The 23,540-nt window shown below is 28.8% G+C and overlaps 1 protein-coding gene across 1 annotated transcript in view; it reads right to left on the bottom strand.

The window, feature by feature from the left end:
• Positions 1-8,898: 8,898 nt before the first annotated feature.
• Positions 8,899-23,540, bottom strand: part of Wdfy2 (WD repeat and FYVE domain containing 2) — a 55,492-nt gene continuing 40,850 nt past the window's right edge. Inside the window, exons 6-8 of the mRNA XM_075355396.1 lie at positions 19,257-19,489; positions 14,261-14,401; positions 8,899-13,192 (exon numbers count right to left, since the gene is read on the bottom strand). Of these exons, the coding sequence (XP_075211511.1) occupies positions 14,266-14,401; positions 19,257-19,489 (369 nt within the window). The 3' untranslated portion in view covers positions 8,899-13,192; positions 14,261-14,265. The remainder of the gene's footprint in view (positions 13,193-14,260; positions 14,402-19,256; positions 19,490-23,540) is intronic.

The raw sequence follows: 23,540 nt of genomic DNA, 5'->3' as shown, positions 1-23,540 counted from the left end.
AGTTCGGCCCAGTCAACCACATGAAAGACAATCTTGTCATTTTTAACAAGTAAATGTATCTTTCTTTTATAGTATGAATATACACAATAAAATTAATTATAATTTTAATATTTTTTACTAAAAACATCTCTACGTTATATGTGAGAGGGTTTATTATTATGCTAATGAATGCAGACTTACATTTTTCAACCGAGGCTTAGGATTTAATCAGTTATCACGAAAATGTTTTTAAGTTTTAAAACCATTTAAAAATGAAGTATAATCAGCTGATGAACAAGTCTGATATTGTACTGTTTTACTACATGTAATCCTGACATTTGATAAAATATATCCAAATAACAAAACTAAATTAACAATTCTTTTTAACATTAACTAAAAAAGTTAAATATCCACTAAAATATAATAAAAATATACAAAATATTTATAAAAAAAAAAAAAACTATATTAAAGACAAAATTCTCTTGTTTAAAGTTGACACATATTTAAATGAGTATGATATGTATAATTATTCCTTATAATTCATAACCATAGCTATCTGGAAGCACGATGAAATCTTTAGAAGAAATAAAAGCCCATCCTAAATTGTCAAATAAATATCAATTACTGAAACAAGTAACAAACGAATTTATAGCATTAATGAGCAACATACATGCATTATGTCTTTTATAACACATAATCCATTCATATTAATATACATTTATAAATAATGGATGAATATGCTAATTACCACAGAATTATCAAAAGTTTGTTTATATTTACATATTTCAAATTTTATATTTTAATGGTATCAAAATTTACAAAAAAAAAAGTAATTCATTCACAAGAACATTTTATCTTGTCTTTACACATTTTCATAGTATACAAATGAAGAATGAAAATTAAGTTAGCAAAAATATACAACGTAGCATGTTTGCAGTAAGAATATATCAGAATCATTGACTTCAATCTGACCTGATGCTTTATCTTGACGTTTCCAATATATTGTTGCTATGTGATTTATACTTCTACTTCTATGTCACCAACTAAATAAGTTTGATTTCTTAAGTTCATTAATTATAGGATTAAACCCATTTATTATAGATTTATACAAAAACTAAATCAGGACAACAAATAATCCTTAACATGTTGACTGTCAGGTGAAATATTTATGAATCGTACTTGATTAAACGTGTAATAAATTGTTTGTTCGTGAGTCGCAGATCAATATTTACTCTAACCAAGCCTTGTGCAACAAAACTGCATTCATTTTAATACATTATAATACTATTTTAATGCTATAGATTCAGAGAATAGAAGAGTTAATTTAGCCTACTCATTAATCTTCAGTATTCATAAATTTATATTATTCAGACTAATGTAATTTCAAGTAAATTCTTAACACTGTTAATATTTTTTTGATTTATACTAATTATATTTCAAATTTTTTAACATTTAAGTAATTCTCTTTAAAAATTTGATAAAAAATAAATTTTTTATACAATTTTGATAATGTTAATATCTATTTTCTGGAAACAATTGGCATCACTTAGATATTGGAAACACATAATATTATGTTTCAGGTATTATTTTTATTATAATTATCATTTTATACATCAGGTAAATTCTTTATTTGTGCAGTCATTGCAATAGTCATATAACCTGCAATAAAGAAATTCCTACAAAATTCTTTATGCCCAATAATAATAATAAATATAATTACAGCAAAGAAATATAAATAATTAATATTTTTAAAAAACATGTGATGCTCTGAAGGGAAATAATAGTAAATAATCCATGAAAGTCATTGTGCTAAAACTTTTTTTTTGTGAAAAGAACAGAGAGTTACTCAAACAGAAGATTACATCACTTATAAAAAACAAAAATAAAACATAATCTTAAAATAATATTATTTTCTAAAAGCAAATATGATTTAATACAAGAAAACCACTAGTAATTAAATCACAAATATAAGCAAATCTCAAAAAAGCATAAACTGTAAGATTAAAAAATATTTAACTAGTATTACAAAATTTTGTAAAAGCTTTTTTAAAGCAAAGTTTAAGATGTATCCCAATCAAATTATACAGAGAAAAAAAATTGTTACCTGGACTTTTATAAGTGAAAATGGTAAAGAGGCTTACAATAAACTTAAAAAAAATAAATGCATGAGTGGAGGTGGTGGAGGGGTGATTTGGGGGTTGAAAAAAACATTTTCCACTACAAAAGTTGTATGTAGATCATGTAAAAATTTACAATTTTTGTAGAGGTCACTTTTTAATATAACCTCAAAATTACCAAGAAATTTTTTTTATATTTTTCTTTTCCACAAGAATAATTTAATTTTGATGTAATTTGGTGGTGAAAGTATGTATAACTTTATTACATACATTTTTTAAGTACGTCATCAAATTTTTCCGGAAATTGCAATAATACCATTTTTCACCCCTTTTCAACCCTCCGCCATCCCCACTCATACATTTATTTTTTTTACATTTATTATAAGCCCTTTTACTATTTCCACTAATAAAAGTCCAGATAACAATTTTTTTTCTCTCTAAATGAGTTATTTTGTTTGGTCTAATGACTCATTTTCTATAAATATAAAATGGTGTTTCCATAACTTACATAACACTACAGCTGCAATTGTGCAACAATACTTCCACATTCCTTTTTAGTATAAATCTGAAAAGTATTTCTGGAAAACATAATTTCATATATTAGATTGAAAAACTAATATTTTTTTTTCAAAATCTATTTAAAAAATAATGATTTTAACTGAATATCAACTTTAACTTTTTAACTGAATGAATTTGAATGATGAATCTAATGAACTCTAAAATTTACTCACATTATACAAAATAAATATCTAATACAATGAATTAATAAGTTGTCAGTGGGTTTACAAAGATGAACTCCCAATACTAACAGCAACTTGAAGTTGGCTTTTGAAATAAATTATCATCAGATAAATGAAAATACTAGAGAAATCTTTATTTGATTTCTGTAAATGAAAACAGAAAAAAAGAAGATTGATGAAAACTATCCTATTCAGATGCTGAAAGAAAAAGTTGCTCACAACCTTAAATTTTTCAGTTAACAGCATATCTTCTCATGATAATTCATTCAAAACAAATACTAGTACATACATCTAAAATAAAATTCAATATTACTGAATTTTATTCATGAAATTATATTTATCTGATACTTCAGACAAGTAAATAAGCAATCTTACAAACAATTCCTTAATGTAAAATACAACTATTGCTATGTCAAAAATTTTCACGCACGACCCAAGTTAAACATTTTTTTTATAAGGCTAACAGATTTGTTCTGTAATTTAGTGCATTTGTTTCTATCCACACTTAGTAGGAATCAACAAATTTTTAATGCTTTGTTGTTATAACACACAATTTATAATGATTTGTTATAATTTGTTGATTAAAATTTTTTTAATGAGTTATTTAGTTTTAATTGTATTAAAAAAAAAAAAAAAATATTAACTTTTATGATAAAATAAATTCTAAAGAAAATTCAAATGGAATTATTCCAGTTAAATGCATTTTTTTCAGTAGAGTCTTTATATGTAAAAAATTTGAATACATGATTCAAACATTTCTGTTTTCAAGAATGATCACATAATGATCACTGCTTTCATAATGATCACTAGTTTAAAAAATTAAGTTTCATACGTTAAAAAATTTTTTAAAATCATTAAATTAAAATGTAGAAATACACCTATGACTATTTTTTTTTCCATTTATTTAATATTAGAAGTTAAATTTTAATAATAGAGTTTAGTTTTAGTAAATGACTGGAAGAGTCTTTCTCATATATTTTTAAGTTAGTGGTTTTAACTATAAAACTCATTTGATTGTTGCTGCTTCAAAAGCACTTGTGGGATAAAAAACTTGAAAAGCAATAACATGAGTTATTATAAAAATGTAATAGTAAAAATATTTTTTTTTTATATAATCAATATTAGATTTTTAAATCAGGCCAAAGTGGTTCTCTGCTATATATAAATAATAGTAAAAAAAATTTAACATTAGGTCTGGTGTGAGTAATAAAAATAATAAATAATAATAATCATAAAATATAAATAAATGTTCACCTATTCTGAAATGCAGACTCATCCCTTTCTCTTAGAAACCTTCTTATTTTTATTCTATTATGATTAGCGATTTCTTCAAAAGAAACTTTTTTACGCCATTTAAGCTTTAATAAATTAAATTTAGTGTTATTACTCAGCTAATCTATGGGTTTTTGATCCAAAGAACAGAAAACATTTCTTTACTTTTTGATGGGTAAGCTCAGACTATTTAGGGAGGTGAGCTAGCCTTCACCATTTTAATGAACATGTACATGGTCTAAAGTTTTGATAACACAAGTGATAAAATTAAAAATTTTAAAATCCCACTAAGCTGTTCTGAAGAAACATCTACTGTAGCACCCCTTGGTGGCTTATAAACGTAATCTAAGAACCTGCATTGAGGTGATACCTATGTAATTCAAAAAATCACATAGAAATCGGTCCAGTGGTTTTTGAGGAAAATGGCAACACACATACACACACACAAAACTTCTTACCCCAAACACACACACCAGCTCCGTTCTATTGTGGATAAAAAATAATTTTGCAGTTCTTTATTATACAAAATTAAGAGAATAAAAAGATTTATATTTTCACATAAAAACAAAATTTACAAAATGAACAATGATGAAATATGACAATTTTTTTTTTAATAATAATTGCTACAACTCATAATTCAGATATACTTTTATTAGAAAATAAAACTTTCATATTCAAATATTTCTTTCAAACTAACAATATGAAAAATTCAATGATGGATGGAAATTGATGAATATATGCTTTTTAATATAGGCCTACAGGTATAGATGTATATTATACATTACTATATATACTCATACAAAAGACACCACAGCAACTACAGAACTAATAAGTGGAACATGCAAGTACTGTCTAATAACCTTTGAAAAAATAATTTATGCATTATGTATCAGGTACAGGAAGTATTTACACAATTAAAATAATCTTCTTTTACAAAAACCAAATATGTACAGATGTTATAAAGTTATCTGAACTAGAAAACACGTAATATAATTTTTTATTAGGATACAAATATTAAAAACTGCAAAACTGTATATCATGAATTCATCACCTATACTGGGAGTGGCATCAAGAAATTTTTGTTTGAATACATGAATAAAATGTTGTCATATAGATGACTTTACCTTATGTGATAATAAATACAGATCACTAAGCAACTGAATTATATCCATAAAGAGACTGCAGTGTTACAATTTACAAAAGCAGTTAATCGGTCAAATTCTCAAACACCTTCCAAAAAATGAACCACCAGTGTAAATTTTTTTACCAATCACTATAATAATCTTATTTTTCTGAAATGTAATTCTGAGTCCCATTTCAGAGAATTAGCTGGAAGACATTTTTCATTATGTACTGAGCAATTAATTACTATAAAACTAACTGCCAAAATCATTTTACATTAAATCATTACTATCTCAAGAATAAAAGATTTTTACAAATTAAGAACCAGAATAAAATTTTGTTCAAATGAGGTTACCTCATACTTCTTACAAAATGCAATTCTAATTCCATCAGTCAAAAATCTATTATAACAAAACATTATCATGGTTAGCAAAACATATTTTGTAATCAAGGTCAGAATAAGCTGTTAATAAGAGTTTATAAATGGTGAGACATAAGCAAGTAACGAGAAATTAAGATTTAACTAATATGACTAAACTTCATTCCATCATCCTTTCATATGGAAATATAACTTCTGAAATTCTACATGACCCCAGCACACACCCAAATTGCTAAACTATAATAATATACAATTTCAGATTAATAATTTTCTAAAGCATTTAAATTACAAGGATAATAAAGTTTACTAAACATCAATAACATAAAAATATGATAAAATTTCATTTCATAAAATTTACATTTATGTACAGCATAAAATAGTATCAATTTAAAAGTGATTAAAATTAAAATTGCATAAGAATATTTTATTTATTGTTTATAAAACTGCAAAAAGATCAAGCAGAATAAAATATTAAATAAATTTAATATACTAAAAAAAAAAAACAAATATTAATTACACACTTCAAAATAAAATGATTCTCTAAAAGTATTAAGTGATATCCTTGAAAACAGAAGTTAATCAATAACTGCTATGTAGAAAAAAAAATATATCCATTAACTGCAACAAAATATACTATACACACACACACACACACACATATATATATATATATGTTGTTTTATAAGCATTTATAGTATGTCATCAGTTTTTATAATAGGAGCTGTGAAATTACATTTTTTGAACAAAAATTTAACTCCAAGAAAAAACTTTACTAAACCATTTATAACCATAATATAAATTTGTGTTTGGTGTTCAATATTTCACAATATGAGATCCTTATTTTAACATCAAGTTACAATAATGCAAAAATTTTTATTGCATAATCATTACAGAAATCGAATAGTTATATTCTTAAACTTTAAATTATATGCTAAAAAATACTGAAAATTCAATATGAGGGAGGGCTGAAAAACTTTGCCTCAATATTTGAAGTTATATAAATCAAAAGTATTCTCCACTTGCTTAACTGTGAATTTATAGTACCTGCTTAGAGCACACATGATAGCAGCATATTCAGATGTTGATTTAAACAGTGTGCCGTTACTAAATTCTTACTTTGGGAAAATGGAGCACCAATCAAAATTTACAAACGAATGTAAGCTATTTATGGTAAGCGGTGCATTGTTGTGATTAGTTTCACAATCACATTGATGAAATTATTTGTAAAAAGTGTTAGTTACATTCAATAAAAAAAATCACTGATACACTAGGGATTTTAAACAGAAAGCAGAATGCATACTTGTTCTCCAGAATACTGAAAAATTTGAGCCAGATAGTACCTTGTATACTGTCTTATAAGCGAAAGATGACGAGTTTACAATTCACATAAACTCTAGTAATTTTTTGAAAAAGATGAGAAATTCCTCAGTAGATAATTACAAGTGATAAGTATTAAGTACACCATCATGATTCTGAGAAAAAGTCAGTAGATTGAGTACTATCTTAGAAATCTTCTAAGCTGGGAAGATTATGTTTGACTGGATTTTGAAATTCTGAAGGAATTATTCTAGCAGATTTTGAAAAGAAGTTATACTAAATTTTGGATATCAAATTAACATTCTTAGAAAGATAAGTTGAACAAGTTAGGATAAAATGAAAACTTAAGACAGCATCACAAAATTAAATTTATGCCTAGATTTTTCAATTCTGTTCTTTAGATTATAGTCCATACCTAGTTCCTAGTGATTTCTATCCTGTTTTCAAAGCTGAAGAAACAACTTAAGAGCAAATGATTTAGCTACAACAATCAGGTGAAGTGTGTAATATATATATGATTTTGAAAACAAGACACTGATTTGCTTTCAAGGTTCATTTTTCAAAACATATTATGAAATTCATAAATATGCATTAAAGTAAGTGGACAATTATGTATTTTTGAAAGTATAAGGTGTAAAGGCATTTTTCTATTTTTTGTTTAAAAAAATTATCTCTACCTGTCATTTTTTACTTAAATAATATATCACTTTTTAAGCCCTTCCTCATTTTCAGACTATGCAACACTGACTTCTTCATGACACTACTCTTGTTTATACAAAATTTTGAATATCATATCTAACCATTTACATTTCTTTTATCTGAAATGTAAACTTAACAATATTAAAATGCTTGAGTGATTCAAATCAATAAAATGAAGGAGAGATGGCAATAAAAAATTAACAAAAATATTCCATCACAGGAAAAAGGTTTTTAGGGATTTAAATTGTACATAATTATGAAAATGTAAATGATGAGCAATGAACCAGCACATCTTAATAACTTATAATTGACTACTGCTAGATTGTCATAGCAAACAAAAATAGTAAAACAACTATAGATGTAAAATCAATCAGTCACAAGTATCAGACTAGTTAAAAAAATACAACGATGAAAGAAGAAATCTAAAAAAAACTGTCTGTTTTACATCAATGATATATGTTTATGTAATTAAACTTTTAATGTTGAATTAACTTAAATTATTTAAACCTATGCTATAGTTTTATTTAGTTTAATTATCCAATTCAAAAACTATTGAATATGTTTTACTTATCACAATTATCTCTGGGTAGGCATTAACTCCAATTTTTTTCCGATGAGAACTGCATTAAAAAATTTTTTTCTGATAAAAATTGGTAACCAGAAAATAAATTTAACAAGTTAAGATTTAAGTCTAATATTTAACAAGTAAAGATGCTTCAAGTAATTATCATTACAAATAATTAAAAATATAATGTTGACATAAAGTGTGTATATTCAAATAAAATTAGAAATGTTAAATTTGAATTTAAAATTATGATAATGCTTCAAGGAGATGATTGAGAAATGCTCAAAACCTGATACTGGTTCAGACCATAATTATAAACTAACAGGAATTTGAACTGGATTATCTGTTCTATCAAAAAAGAACAAATTAATTGTAGTAATTTTTTAATTAACACATCAAAAAAATATGGAACCGCTTATACAGCAACAACATTGAATCTGATGTTTCTCTTTTGGCTACTATGAGTCTTCAAATGCACTCAGGAACAATTTTTAAAACAGTTTTAGTTTAGAAGTACAATGATTGGACATTTTACGAGCTAATTAAATATTAAAAGGCCTCACCAGGCCAAACTTTTATATTCATATGAGAAACTTCACACAATTAACAGTTTTCTTCCATTTAATTTATAAATGACAGAAAAATAATACCAATAATACTAAACTTATGAATTTAAACTAAAAAGGAGAAAAAACAACAAACTTCACATTAAAATTCATCATCAATCTGTTTATTTATATTCATTCACTAAATTATTTTTACAATATAAAAATAAATATATAACTTTTCTTTAGTAGTGATATAAATTTAAGAAATGTACACAATTACTTTGTTATAATATACAATATGAACAAGATTTTACATTTTCAGAAATATATCAAATAGACAGTCAAAGCTATTTTTCTGTAATAAAATGTAGTAATACTATTTCAATGCACACATATATGCATACATACATTTAAGTCACACATTTGCACACATGTTACACAATCAACACCAATGGAAATAATGAATAAATTAAATATACATATATTAACTAATTAATGAAACATATCTTTAGTATCAAATTAATTGAACAAACTATTAAATGTCTTAATAAACCAGCTAATTAGTAATTAAGGTACTCATGTTTTAAAGAATTCATTTTTAAAAACTGAATTTTTAACTGAATAGATTGTTTATTCAAATATATATGTAATATAAAACTGATAGTCTGGACTTCCAAATTAGTCCAAGTTGGTCATATAAAATTTCTATAAAGAATTTAAATTTAATAATATTAAATGGTGAAAACCTCTTTGTGAGTATTTTACATTCAATTTAATTACATAATCAGTGTTTTGGCATTAATTATAATGTGTAATTGGAGAGCAAATAATGCATTTCCTGAAAACATACTATTTATTTTCTATAAAAATGACATACCTGAGTTGAGGCAAAGTTAATTTTAACACTCTTAGTGCTATGCGTACCAAATCTGATCACAAACAATATTCCAATGAGGCCAAGTGTACCGTTATTGTACACGTTTATAACTTTGTTTCAAGCTTCAATTGAACATGCTGTGTTCAATTCTGGCACAAATTTTCAATGAAACTGACTAGGTTTATAATAGCTGATGAACCCGATGAATGCTATTATTTTCTTGGCCTGTAGACTGCAGTACTGTAGCTTTCAGAATGTGAGTGAAAACTAACCTTTTTTTGAGGTTATCCTAACTTGCCTATGAATGTGGTTGGTTTATTGTGGTCTTATGTTATGTTGATTATGAAGTTATTTTTCGTTTGAATGATAGTGTAATAATAAATGTACTTTTTGTTTAATGTGTATAATTCTGCGTGATTTTAGTGTTAATTATGCATAAAAACATTTGTATCTTTGTTTTAGTTGTAGGCATACAAAGCCTATTTGTTAAAACCAAGTATATTTCTAGATTATAAAACAGCAAAGTGGTTCATAGACCTCTCTAATCTAAAAGGATCTTACAGTTCCCCAACAAGGTAAGGTTTGAAGTGGTATCGAAAGGTTGTCACAGAAATGCTTATGTAACTGCTACCATTAATGTCCATGAAGTACAATTTGTATTCTGGGAAAAAACTCCGCACTAATGAATTTAAGAGAAATTTTTGTGCAGCAGTTAATATTTGGGTCCCTTCCGATGTTGAAAACATTGGAAGACAAGAAGATAATTTTGTTCCTCCTTTGCATATTGTCATCCATAAGGATAGCAGAGGAAGATGTATATCATATTATCACACTGTGACTTTCATGTTTGGTAAGAACCATGCTGTCAAAAAATACCCAAGAGTTCTACAAAAGTGTAGTGGTTGCCCAGAAAATTACACGTACTATGACTTCTTAAAAAAAAACCACATTCAACTAGAAAAAACATTCAAAACAAACTTTTAAATGTAACTTTAATATAGCTTGATTAACTCTAATTTTCTAAACACGTTTTATTTCTTATTTTTATTCATTTATAGTTTTTAATGTTTTTGTAGATACTCAAAATGTAGTTTATGTAGGTTTATAACTGATAAATAATTAGTTATCAAATGCTGTGTAATAAACTTGTTTTGATTTTTATATCAAGGTGTTTTACATGACCAATAATGCATTTTTGTCTGTTATCATATGGTATACACAGCCTACACAGATTTGTGATTGGCTTATAAGCCTCTACACGAGTTATGTGTACTAAATCTTTGACACATTTTTAATTCCACTGATACAACAGAAAACACAAAAAATCATTTACTATAACTAATTATATGATCAAATGTCATAATTTTCAACAAAAATAGTTATTGTTAGAATGAAATGGCACTAAGAGTGTTAAAATGAAAATAAAGCATAAATTTTTTTTAAACAGTCTAACAGAGAAAACAATGAAACTGAAAGTTTGATATTGTAATGAAAAATAAAAACTGGGAATTAAAAGGTAACTTTTGGTTACCAGAATAACTGTTTTGAATTGAAGTTCAACTATCAGGTTTTAGTTGTACATAAAAATATATATAAAAAATGAAAAATTCAAAAATAACAATTACACATAAAACTATAGCAAAAAAATTAACATTCACTTTTACAGGCTATATAAAATTTCCAATATCCAAACAATAAAATATTCATTTCCAAATAAGGTAATTAATACATATTTGCCAACTTTTCAATATTAAAATATGAGAAATTTTCTCTCTTAATAGAGGAAAATGCAGTTAAAAATTTTAAGCTAAAAAATAACAATAAATTGAAACTGCTGTAAATAAAAAAAAAAAAACATTTAACAGCTTTCGATTTGTTGTAAACTATATTATTTAATAACTGATTGTATGAAATGTACATTCTGTTAGTAATACATAAACAACAATCTCAGTCCGGGTCAATCTAATGAAAACATCAGCTGTTATACAAAGCCAAGGAAGCACTGCAAAGGTGTAATCAGTAAATATTTCTGAGGTAATGACCAATTATGGCCCCTTGAGAAGCACATGTTAATAATATTTTGCCTGAACCAGGTAAGAAAATCATACAGTACAAAATTAATATTGTGTAATAAGCTAGACTAATGTCTAACACCTAGGTTAAGATTAATAACCTAGATTAAGACTAAAAACCTAACTGATTAAAGGAAATATAACATGAAAATATGGGATGCTACACTAAATTTCATCACATAATTGCATTTCAGGAGTAATTGATAATATTATATAACTGGTGTACAGTTACACTAGCTACCATTTGTTGGCCAGTCACAAGCTCAGCACTTCATGTCTGGGCTTTATACGTGTTTATTTACTGTGTACTGGTCATTGTTATGACTACTTCTACTTAAATAAATGGATGAAAATTTAAAACCATGGACAAGAACCAACAAAAATTGTTGAATACATTAAACATTCGAATGAAGACCTCAGAAAAATATATGTATGTATACAGAACACATTTTAAACCCTGCATTATAAAACAATATCATATTTTTCGTATTTAGTTTGTAAGATATAAATGTACACAATAATGCATCCTCTTTAACCAAAAAAATAGAATTTTTTTATAATATTATTTATTTGTCTATAACGGGTAATACAGTACAATGTAATATAGCATACACATAATGGGTAATGAACAATAGCATAACAAAAAATCAAGAAGAAACAATATAGAAATTTTATCCATAAAATTATTTTTGTATTCATCATAAAATACTTAACTGTAGCAAATATTCTGACTGAAAAATTTAAGCAGAGGAAGAAAGATAGAATGTCAGAAGATTTCATATTAGATAATTTTATCAGAATATTTAATAAAAATGGCAAAAATGTTGGCAAATATGTATGTATTACACTGGATAAAAATCAATTAAAAAATAAGAAAAATTAAAATATTTCTAGAACAATTCAACGATGATAAAGAACTGGTTATAGAAATAGTAAAGATAATAATAACAAATCATTATATAACAATTAGTGAGTCAGATATTGTAACCAATTATACGTAAATTAATAATATATTTGCTAATTTATATTATTAAACTTTTAACAATAAACTCTAAATAAATAATAAATTGTTAACAACCTAATGGAATTTAACATTAAATAAATGTAAACATGAAACAAACAATTTTTACTACTTAATATGGTATTTGCAATATTTTTAACAATATACTTTTAGATATCCAAATAATTTTCTTAATACATTTATCCCATTACATTTTTAGTAATTAAAATTAATCTTTAATTAATAGAGTAAATACTTCTCTTTTCTCATAATTATTATATTTTAATTTTACGTATAACATAAACATATAATTTGATTACAACAGAAGATAAATGATATCTCGTAAGATCATATGTGGAAGAGCTATCATCAATCTTACAGTGTTAATGTAAAATATACATGTTACAAGTTAGTTCTCTAATTCAGTACTGCAGAGAACATTCAGCCTTCTTTCATTCATACATAAATGTCATCCATTCATTTATTTATTTATTCATCTTGTAACCTAAAAAAAAAAATAAAATAAATTTATAATTAAGATTTGTGCATGTTAAAATAATGAATGCAATTTTATAGATTAACAAATAATAATAAAATAAATCAAATAAGCTATTAAACTACAATCTACAGATATTTGCTTAAAATCAGACCTTTATGGTCAGGATTTGTCTTTTCGGGGGCAAAAGCCCGAAAGCTGCTTTTAAAAAAATTTGCCATGGTTGAAAGTCTATAGAACTAATTGTGAAGAATTTTAAACTCAATTTATGGATACGAACAATCAGTACAAGTGGAAGAAGAGTGAAGAATTACTGGGATAAATGTACTAATGATTTCAAAACTATTAAAAAACTAAACACTTTTGAAATCTAGTAAAGATCACTCCTCTCACAGAATCACATCACTCTGACTGGTACTTCTTACATCTAGGAAAGTGTACATATGTCAAAGTCATAAGAAAAACTGGGACAGACAGTGTAAAGTAACACATTAATGCAGCCTTTTTTGTAGGAAAAGGCAATACATTATACTTACACTTCATAGAAGAGTAATATTTAAACTGAATAATACACACTTACTTAAAAGTAATGCAAAAAATATGAGTAAAAATCAAAATATGTTAAAAAGATTAAAACATGTTTTACATGCTAAAATGGTCTAATCAATATTTTGAAGAGAAAACATTTTCCATAAGAAAAACATTTTATCTAAGTTTCTTTGAGGTCTCAAAAATTTTAACTTCACATCTGCTCAAATGAATTACTGTATAAGTAAGAAAATTTTGTGTTTTATCTTTCTCAAATACAACATGAACAAATAATTACAAAGTAATTGTTAGAATTTCTGATAGAAATCTAACTGTCTAGGTGGACCATTTTCACAAATCTTTAAAATATCTTTAACTCAATAAAAAGGCATTTTTACACAATAAAATAAATTTTACATAATACATAAATTATAACATGTAATAAGGTTCTGTAATTAATAAAACTATTAAAAACCTAAATGTACATTAAACATGACAATTAAGCATTGTGCATAATATAAAATAGTTCAGTTGAGCAATTATACTTACAAGTACTACAAAAGGGCAGATACATCCCAGACTTTGATTACCCTGTCTTGGCCAACAGTCATCAGGCGTTTTCTAAATTCATCAAGATCCATACTAACAATACAGTGTTTAGCATCATGGAATGTGGCAAGAGATGGTCGACTAAAATAACAAAAAGAAACTTTTTATTTATCAAACCATGACAGGCATTACAAACTTTTAAATTATAATGGCAAATGTTTTAGAGAAAATATTTAATTAGTATAATTAAGTAATACTAATTATTATTTAAAAATAACCTTAATACTAGAATACAAATAATAATTCACTGTATAGTAAAAAAAAGATTTAACATAAACAATTAAAATAATAATTTTTAAAAAACAATTTTTTTAATAATCTACAGATGGCCTTTATACCTACCCTAACCACCATTACGAATACCTTTCTTTCGTTTCCTGTTTAGCCTCAGGGAATTCAGATATTACTTCAGAGGATGATATGTATGAGCGTAAATGAAGCGTAGTCTTGTACAGTCTCAGTTCAACCATACCTGAGATGTGTGGTTAACTGAAACCCAACCACCAAAGAATACCAGTATCCATGATCTAGTATTCAGATCCGTATAAATGTAACTGCCTTTACTAGGACTTGAACGCTGGAACTCTCAACTTCCAAATCAGCTGATTTGGAAAGACACATTCACCAGTAGACCAACCCAGTGGGTTCCATTAAGAATACCTATCCATCAGGGAAGTGAAAATTGTCAATCTAAGTAGAAATAATTATAGCAAAATAGTGTTCTAAAGAAAAACTTTGATGCAATGCTACTTATATGGGATTGTGAATAAAAAGGGATTGTTAAAGAGTAAGTAGGATTTCAACTACAGTAAGATTAGTCTTAAATCATAAAATATACTAACAGTAATAATAATAATAATAATAAAATAATAACACAATTGAACTCCACTCAAGCCTGACATATTCCACACGTAGCACAAATTCATTTCTCATCCCATCAATAAAAAAAAATACAAGAAGTAAATGTAATTGGATAACAGAATGTTGTCATGTTAATCATTAAACAAGTGAACATAAACACAAAATTATAGTCCATAAAACACAATGTTTGGCTGATAGAGATAGCTTTTTAAGATTTCATCACACTGGTAAGATTATGCAGTAAACAATTATCAGCAATTAAAGTTGGTGTTGGTTAGTATGTAATAAAGTAGATTTAGCACTAAAAATAATAAACAAATAAACTAAAAATGAAGTAAAGATTGATATTTTTATTCTAATGGAATCTAACAATTCTTTTATAACAATCTGCATGTAAGTTGGCACAAAAAACTAATAGCATTCAGCAAACATTTGGCATGGTACTAAGCTGACTGAAAATTGTCAGTTTAATATAGATAGTTACTCAATTTATTGCTGTAGCTTGCAAATTTTTAAGTTGCTGTCGTCGGTAGATTATAAAGAGCTCGTGTTCGATTCTGAATTCACATTTATCACAAAACTGTCGATGTGCACATCATATAAATGTTCAACTTCAATGTATTTCTTTCAGTGTTGACAACATGCTCGCAGACATTACTCCACTCAGCTTCAGATAATTTATGAAATTCCTCATCAGCTAACTTTAGAATGTCTGTCTTGTTAAAAGTTGTATTTCATTTAGCTACTTGCCTTTTCACTTGACTCCACATAATTTCAATGCCATTTGTCAGGGTGATGAGTTGGCCTGTTGAACTGTGTGACTATAATTTTTGAAAATATCAGCTATTAGAAATTTCTTTTTATTTTCTTTGTGTAATTTTATATCGTATAATTCAGTATTCATCATAGCAGGAGAACAGTTAATTTGTTGTTCGGCTAACCATTTTATCATACCATTTTTTAAAAGTTAGAATTTATCTGCTTTTGTCGCAGAAAGTTGCGATACAATGCGTTTTCTTGAACAATGACCGACTGAGGTGGCAAGTTGGGGGAATATACTTCTCCCATAACCATTTTGTGTACTTTTCAGAATCCATCGATTTGTGGTAATCTCCTTTCTCATTTCCCTTACACATAAGTAAAGTATTCACTGTTAATGAATTCTCTATTACAGCTGATATGAACTATTATTAATAGTGAACTCTTGGATACTGGTGTTTTCAGTCTCTCATAAAGGTTTATTGTGTTTACCCATGGTTTTGATGTTGAACGACTACTGTAGATGAATGAAGGTTTAATCTGTGTATACAATCGCTCTTCCTTCTTCGCAAAACAGGGAAATTTGTTGTAGATATTTCATTCTCTGCATTTTAATGTCATACTGTTCAATCAGTATTTTCAGGTTGTCTTCTGTTTTTATTCCATCTAAATCCCATTTTACGTAATATTCTTCTTAAAGAGTTTTCACCCCCTTTGAAATTAATTTCACTTTCGCAGGCTTTTTGCATGATTCTCCTCACAGTAAGAACATATTTTTCAGTTACATAAAATTTATTTATTAAACTCCTCAAAGCATCCGTGTCAAATGAATCTAAATTACACACAGCACTGAAGCGATTTACAAGTTTTCTCGGGGAAACGAAAACAGATGGCTTCTGAGTTTCACTTTATTTCCCTTCTGCTACAATTCTTTGGACCATACGTTTTGATACTTTTGTTACTTGAACAAATGTATTCAGCACTTCAGTTTTTCTCACTACTCCAGTTCCGGCATTGTTTTTTAAAAAGAAATTGTAAATATTGAATACAGTTTCCCTCACCTGATTATGAACTACTATACCTTTTCCTCATAACTTGGGCATTTTAAAAGAAAATAACTATTGAAATATTAAAAATTTACATGACTGAATTTTTGACAAAGCCTTAAATGAAAACAACACAACAAATAGTAAAAATAGATCAGCAACAGCTATTCACTTCGTTAAATAAAATGTACCGCAATAAATTTTCTATAATAACCACTACTAGAGCATAATTACAAGCAATGTGTGACATGATTCTTCACAGCGCAATGATTAGAGTAGATTAAAAATAAGTATATGAAATTCTTAGAATAGCATGTTGTATTTACAACAATTCATAAGTAACACATTAATCATGTATGATTCTATTTTTATTAGTTGCTATACAACAAGAAGTAGGCCTAGATCAAAACATCAATATATATAATCCAGAATAAAACTCAGCAATTACATATGCTACAGCAAGTTTATGAAACCTGTTTTTTTATAAATTACCATACTACCACAAAAGACATATAGAAAATGACAATGTTTTTAGTTTGCTTGCAACAGTGCCAATGCATGCAAAATGCTAGTACATAGGCTTTCAGCCCGTGTGCCAACATATGTGCTGGCGGATCTACAGCATTAATTTAATATATATAAAACACTTTAGAATGTCAGCTATTTTACTCACTTCCTATCCATAATTTTTCATAAAATTTTATCATCCTTTCTTTGATCTGTATTGTATGACATCAATTAGATTCCTTCCATAATAATCATAAAATTAAGATTTTTTAATATTTATTAAAAAATGTAAAATCTGTCTTTTAAAAATTTTATTTTCAGTGTTCATTAAACAATTTTTTCCTATTTAAATACCTTATCTAAAAATCTACTCTGATTTAATTTTTTCAACAAATCTTACGATATTCCGCTAGTATTCAGATATTTAGTGTACTCCTTAAGTTTTTAGATATTAAGTTCAGCTCAACCAAATATCAGGTTGAATTATAAATTATAACTCAACGACAGAAAAAGCAATATCAAGGAGCAGATCTGCTGAAATGTAGCTAGTTCAGTCAGGCCTTAAACTACTGACCTTCTATTAAGCAAGTGCTTCCTTTTTAGACCATAAAACACGCAGTATTTAAAGATCTTTTGCTTACTAATCCCTAAAATATCTCAGTATTAAAATGTTAAAATAATTTCTTTTTAATAATTTTTAACTGAAAATTCAATATAACTTTTTTAAATTTATCTAAGTTTGCAAAAATTAATTCTTGTAATTATTTTAATTTGGTAGAGGTACCCAATAGAAGTACATACATTATAATGAAATAGACCATTTAAAGTCAATGAAAGTGAAGTTATTTTCAATGACATAAAATTATCATTTTACCAATTGATTGTAAGAATTCACTAATTTACATACTAATGCATAATAATAACTATTAGTTTTAATTTAATTCTCAAAAATCAAGTCTTATCCTATTTATTACAGAACCAAGAGCTAAATCAGAGTTAGAATCAATAAAAGACTATACAAGAGGAGTCTAATGCACCTGGACAGTATGTTAGTTTATATCCTTGAAACTTCATTAGTAACTTTCATATCTAAATCATATGAATAACAATAAAAAATATTATCAAAAAGTTTTTTTTTAAATATTTTATTCTGACAGCAGATGCTATTTATCTAAACACAAAATCTATTATTTGTTTAAAACATTCTGTTATAAATTCTCAATATTGTTATTTTTGCCACTATAGTTACTACTTTTTCAAATCTTCATGAGTTAATTAAATGTTAAAAAAATACTTTTAATTCTTTGGGCTTTTCTCAATACTTTATTAACAACTTGATTACATCTTCTTCTTTTTCAGTTTTTCTGGAGAAATGATTAACAATAAGTAACAGATTAGTTTATTAGATTAGCTGCAAAATAATAAAAACAAACTAATAAAAAGCACTATAACAAATCTAAATAAAAGAAAAAGAAAATAATTAAAATATGTAGGCAATTAAAAATACACGTATCATTCATTACATTTATTATCTTATATGTAGAATGCTGTATGAAATTTTTATAAACTAAGAAAAAGTTAAACTTGTGAGAATTCAAACCCATAACCATTCACAAAAAAAAATAGGCAACACTAATGATCTATCAACAAGTAAAAATAGTACTAAAATCAAACATTGTATCTTTTCTTGGAACTAGCTTCAATGTTAACGAATTATGTTATATAATGTTTATAAGAGGATCAATTATATAATATGTACATACTCTATATCTTGTAGCTGCAAATAACATGGATCACAAACTCTGACAGGAAATTCAAAACCCATGTATGGTATAGTTTCTCGTCTATTACTGCACCTATCACACACAGCCCTGCCGCATGCTCTACAATGATGCTGACGTAATCCCAACTGCCTTTGATCCATCATTGCTCGCACATTCCAAAAAAATGGCCGACCACAGAGCTGACAAGTATCACTATTAACCCATTCTGGAGTCTTAAAAAATTCAAATACACAATCACTTAATTAACAGATTTAGATTAATTACTTACCAGGATTAATGTAAGGAATGTATGCTACATAAAAAGGATGGATATTAACCCTTTCCAATCTTATTTAGGATGCACATGCGTTTTCCACAACTATTAATTAATTTTTGGAATATAAGTACAACTTGCATATTCGTACCTTTATTTTGTTTCCAGTATTCTGTTGATGTTTTTGTTATATCCCAAAGCTAACTTAACAAAATGTACATTGTTTTTAGTTATAAAAACCACTAAAAGTTTTAATATTTTTTTACGGTGTGGTATTTTTGAAGCACTCACCCTGATGAAAACCTGGTTTTCTTTTACATGTACAAAAAAAATTAGTTTCTCTTCTTCCCCCTTCACTGCCCTGCTGCTGTATACAACACAACATTCTGAAGATTTTTTTATCAGTTTTTTGGATGAAATGACGTTTGCCATCTAATCTTCATTGTTTGTCAAAACATGAAGGTCTGCCTCGCTGTTACCAGTTTTATTTCTTAGGTCTTCCACTAAATGCTTTATTATGGCTTTTCTAAATCTTATGTAATAGATCCATATGAGAAAATAGCAGATTCGGCTGACAGCCAACAGTGGACCGGAAAAGGTTAAATATAATAAAAAGGTGTATTACAACAGAATGCAGGTGTTTATCTACTTCAACATTATAACAAAGTAAAAAAAAAAAAAAAAAATTAATTTGTAGTTAAAGTACACTTAAGATATCAGTTAAAATATAAATTATAACTAGCAGCTTATAAACTGATAAAAATTGTGTAATTCTTAAATGATATGATATGAACAACGTATCGAAGAAATCAATCACAAGTGTAATGATCACAGACTATTAATCCAGCCAAATACTGTGACCAGAGATGACTGGGGTTTCCATCCATCAACTTTACCAAACTCAATAATTTTAAAATACTAATGCTTGGAAATCACAAATAAAAGAATAACTGTACTCTATAGTTTAAATACCAGTATACTCATATACTGATATACCAGTACTAGTTTAAATACCAGTTGATTAAACAGTATGTGCAATTGAGTTTAAGGGCAAGTATCTTTGAAAGTAATTGCCAAGTTCTATAAAAAAATACATAAAAATCTAGCCAGTTTAGTTTTATGTGGGACAATTGCCTTAAAAATGTTTCAGACTTCAGAGGGTTTTGATAAATCAAAAATTATTAATTTTAAACGTTTGACTTTAAATGCCTATCTTTGGCCAGTTTAATTTGTGAAATCTATAACCAGAGTGTTTTAAATTTTAGAGCAATAACCATCATAGCCAATCTAACTGCAAACTTTTATATTACTTTTTTGTGGTTTTTGTGAAGATATGATAACAGAATATAAATAACTCAGAAGTCTAATATAATATAACATGCAGTACATGGTTTATTAAAAATTCAATGTTTTTAAATAAGTGTTGTATAAATCATGAGCAGGGTTAAAAAAAAAATTATTATGTAGTGGACATTGTGTAGAAAGAATGCAATCCTTTCTACACAGATTCCTTTGCCCTTCCAAACTTTTAACCAGCAAAAGAGCATATAAAATTAATAATTTTATAACAATTTTATGTTGATTAAAAACAACATTGTAAAAAGAATAAAGGTTTTGAATGATCCCCTCCCTCATCTGTGGCCGCAGTGAAAAGAGTGGGCGCTACGTATGCAGACCTACTCAGAGAAGTCTGGGGGGACACACCACGCAGAGGATATTCTCTCTGTATGAAAAGGCTGTGCGGAAAGCCTGGAGATCAGGGTTCGTGAAAAGGACAACAAACAGGAGGATATTGTGAAATGCCTAGGGTCAGGTCTGGGAGAAGTGAAAGTAAGTGAATGGCATATGGAGGGAAACTGCTCACCTGCATTACTAAGGACATAGGCATGTACATGACTGCAGTAGAGATGGAAGACGCAGTTCGACTTGCCCTGGATGGCAACCCTCCCTGTTCCGAGTAGTGTTGCTGAGACCCTCAAATGGAGAGACGCAGCGGGCGACTGTCCTCCTGCCGCCAGGTGATGCCAAGAACTTGCTTGGAATGGGAAGATTAAAGTTTGGTTGGCACTCTTGCCAGATTGAGGGATGGGACAAGAACATGAGATGCTTCCGATGCTGGGAGATGGGACATGTCACCAACAAATGCAGACCAGGACCGCAGAGGACTCTGCTTTAATTAAGGAGGAGAAGGTTACAGAGCAGAAATATGCACAAAGAAGGCAGAATGTTTCTCCTGTAAGACAGTTGGACACTGGACCGGAGGCCGAAACTGCACATATCACCCGTTATGAATGCCTTCAACTAAACTGTGGGAGAAGATGGTCCAACCCCGACCTAATATGGCGGGAAGCAATGACAGCAGATGTAGACTTTCTTCTACTATTAGAACCAAACAGGAGATTGGTGGAAGCGGACGGCTGGATGATGGACACCAATGGAGGTGTGGTGATCAGGAATTACTCGAACTGCTTTGCGGTGACCTCCATAGCACGGAGTGCAGGCCTTGTCTTACTCGTCCTAACAGAACGCATTCCAATAGTTGGATATATCTCCCTGAACTGTGATAGGGGCAACTTTGATAGGTACTTGGAAACACTGGAAGGATCGATTTGTAGTACTGATAAACCAGTAATAATGGCAGGGGACTTCAATGCTGAGTGCTGCAAACTAGAAGGTATCCGATCAGCTGACAGAGGATACCGTCTTTCGACGCCACTGAATTCAAATGGCCTAACAGTACTGAACACCCCAGGCGCCCACACTTTCATCGGATGCGGCCCGGGCTCCATCCTGGATATAACGGCTATGACAGACATGCTGATACAACATAGTCCAACATGGAAGATCCTGGAACATGAATTTCTCAGTGATCATCTTGTGATACTCTTCACAGTAGTTGCCAACCACCTACCCGTACATGATGGATACCGAATGAGAGGCTAAAAACCATTTTTGTAGAATCTGTGTGGGAAAGAATGAGAGGAACAGGCCATAGACCACAAGCAGATCTATTGACGGTAATGACGGAGGAGAGTGAGAAATTATGCCCACGTCAAATGAGGTCAGGAAGGGTTTACTAGTGGAAACCAGAAATTAAGGGCCTATGTAAGGCAGCTAGGGGTGCTAAAAGAAGATGGCAATGAGCCAGATGAAATCGACCTGAAGAGGTAGGGGCGACTGAAATAGAATACAAGACCGCGAGAAAAGTTCTCACTGGTAAGATTAAAGAATCAAAACAGGAGGCCTGACAGAAGTGTGTACAAGATCTCGATAAAGACCCATGGGGGAGGCATACAAGATTATTATGAAGAGGTTCGGAAAACTGCTCCCCCTTTTGTCAAAGCCACAAGCCGAAAAGGTGATCGAAACACTGTTTGAAGCAGGAGAGGATGGGGTAGTCACCCCTATCGGTTTTGATTGTTTCGAGTTCACAGCGGCCGAACTCCAATGGGCTCATTGGATGCAGATGAATCATAAAAATAGTCCTGGCCCGGACGGAAAACCTGGGACACTAGTAAAGGAGTTAGGGGAAGCCCATCTGCGGATTATACTAGACACCTTTAATGGAATGCTGAGATGGAAAAACTGTGATGGCATACATAAGGAACCAGGAAAACTGGCTGATTGTACAAAGATATGTCACTTTACTCCTGTGAACGAAGGGGGAAGAAAGCCAGGACTGGATCGCCTAACAGACAAGAACCAAAGAGAAGACACATATAACGACGTACATCAACGAATGAATAGAGAACTGATGGAACAACACAGGAACATACTCGGAGAGATAGAAGGGGTCCTAGGAACAGCGTAGTTTGGCCGAGCTCCCCCCTCCAACTGCCGAACAGGAGAAAGAACGCTCAAAAAAAAAAACAAGAGCGATCCAGACGATACGAGCTGACCTGCCATGCCGGACATACAGCCAGTAGGTGGGAAGGCCCGTTAGTCAGGTCACCTCTCCGGATGCGACATCTTTTGCTTCACTGCAGATCCGTCATGGAGCAGAAAAAAGG

The sequence above is a fragment of the Lycorma delicatula genome, chromosome 2, assembly GCF_047948215.1.
Source record: "Lycorma delicatula isolate Av1 chromosome 2, ASM4794821v1, whole genome shotgun sequence".
Taxonomy (NCBI): Eukaryota; Metazoa; Arthropoda; class Insecta; order Hemiptera; family Fulgoridae; genus Lycorma; species Lycorma delicatula.
Note: the sequence above shows the minus strand (reverse complement) of the source record. Positions and strands in the feature narration are given on the sequence as shown.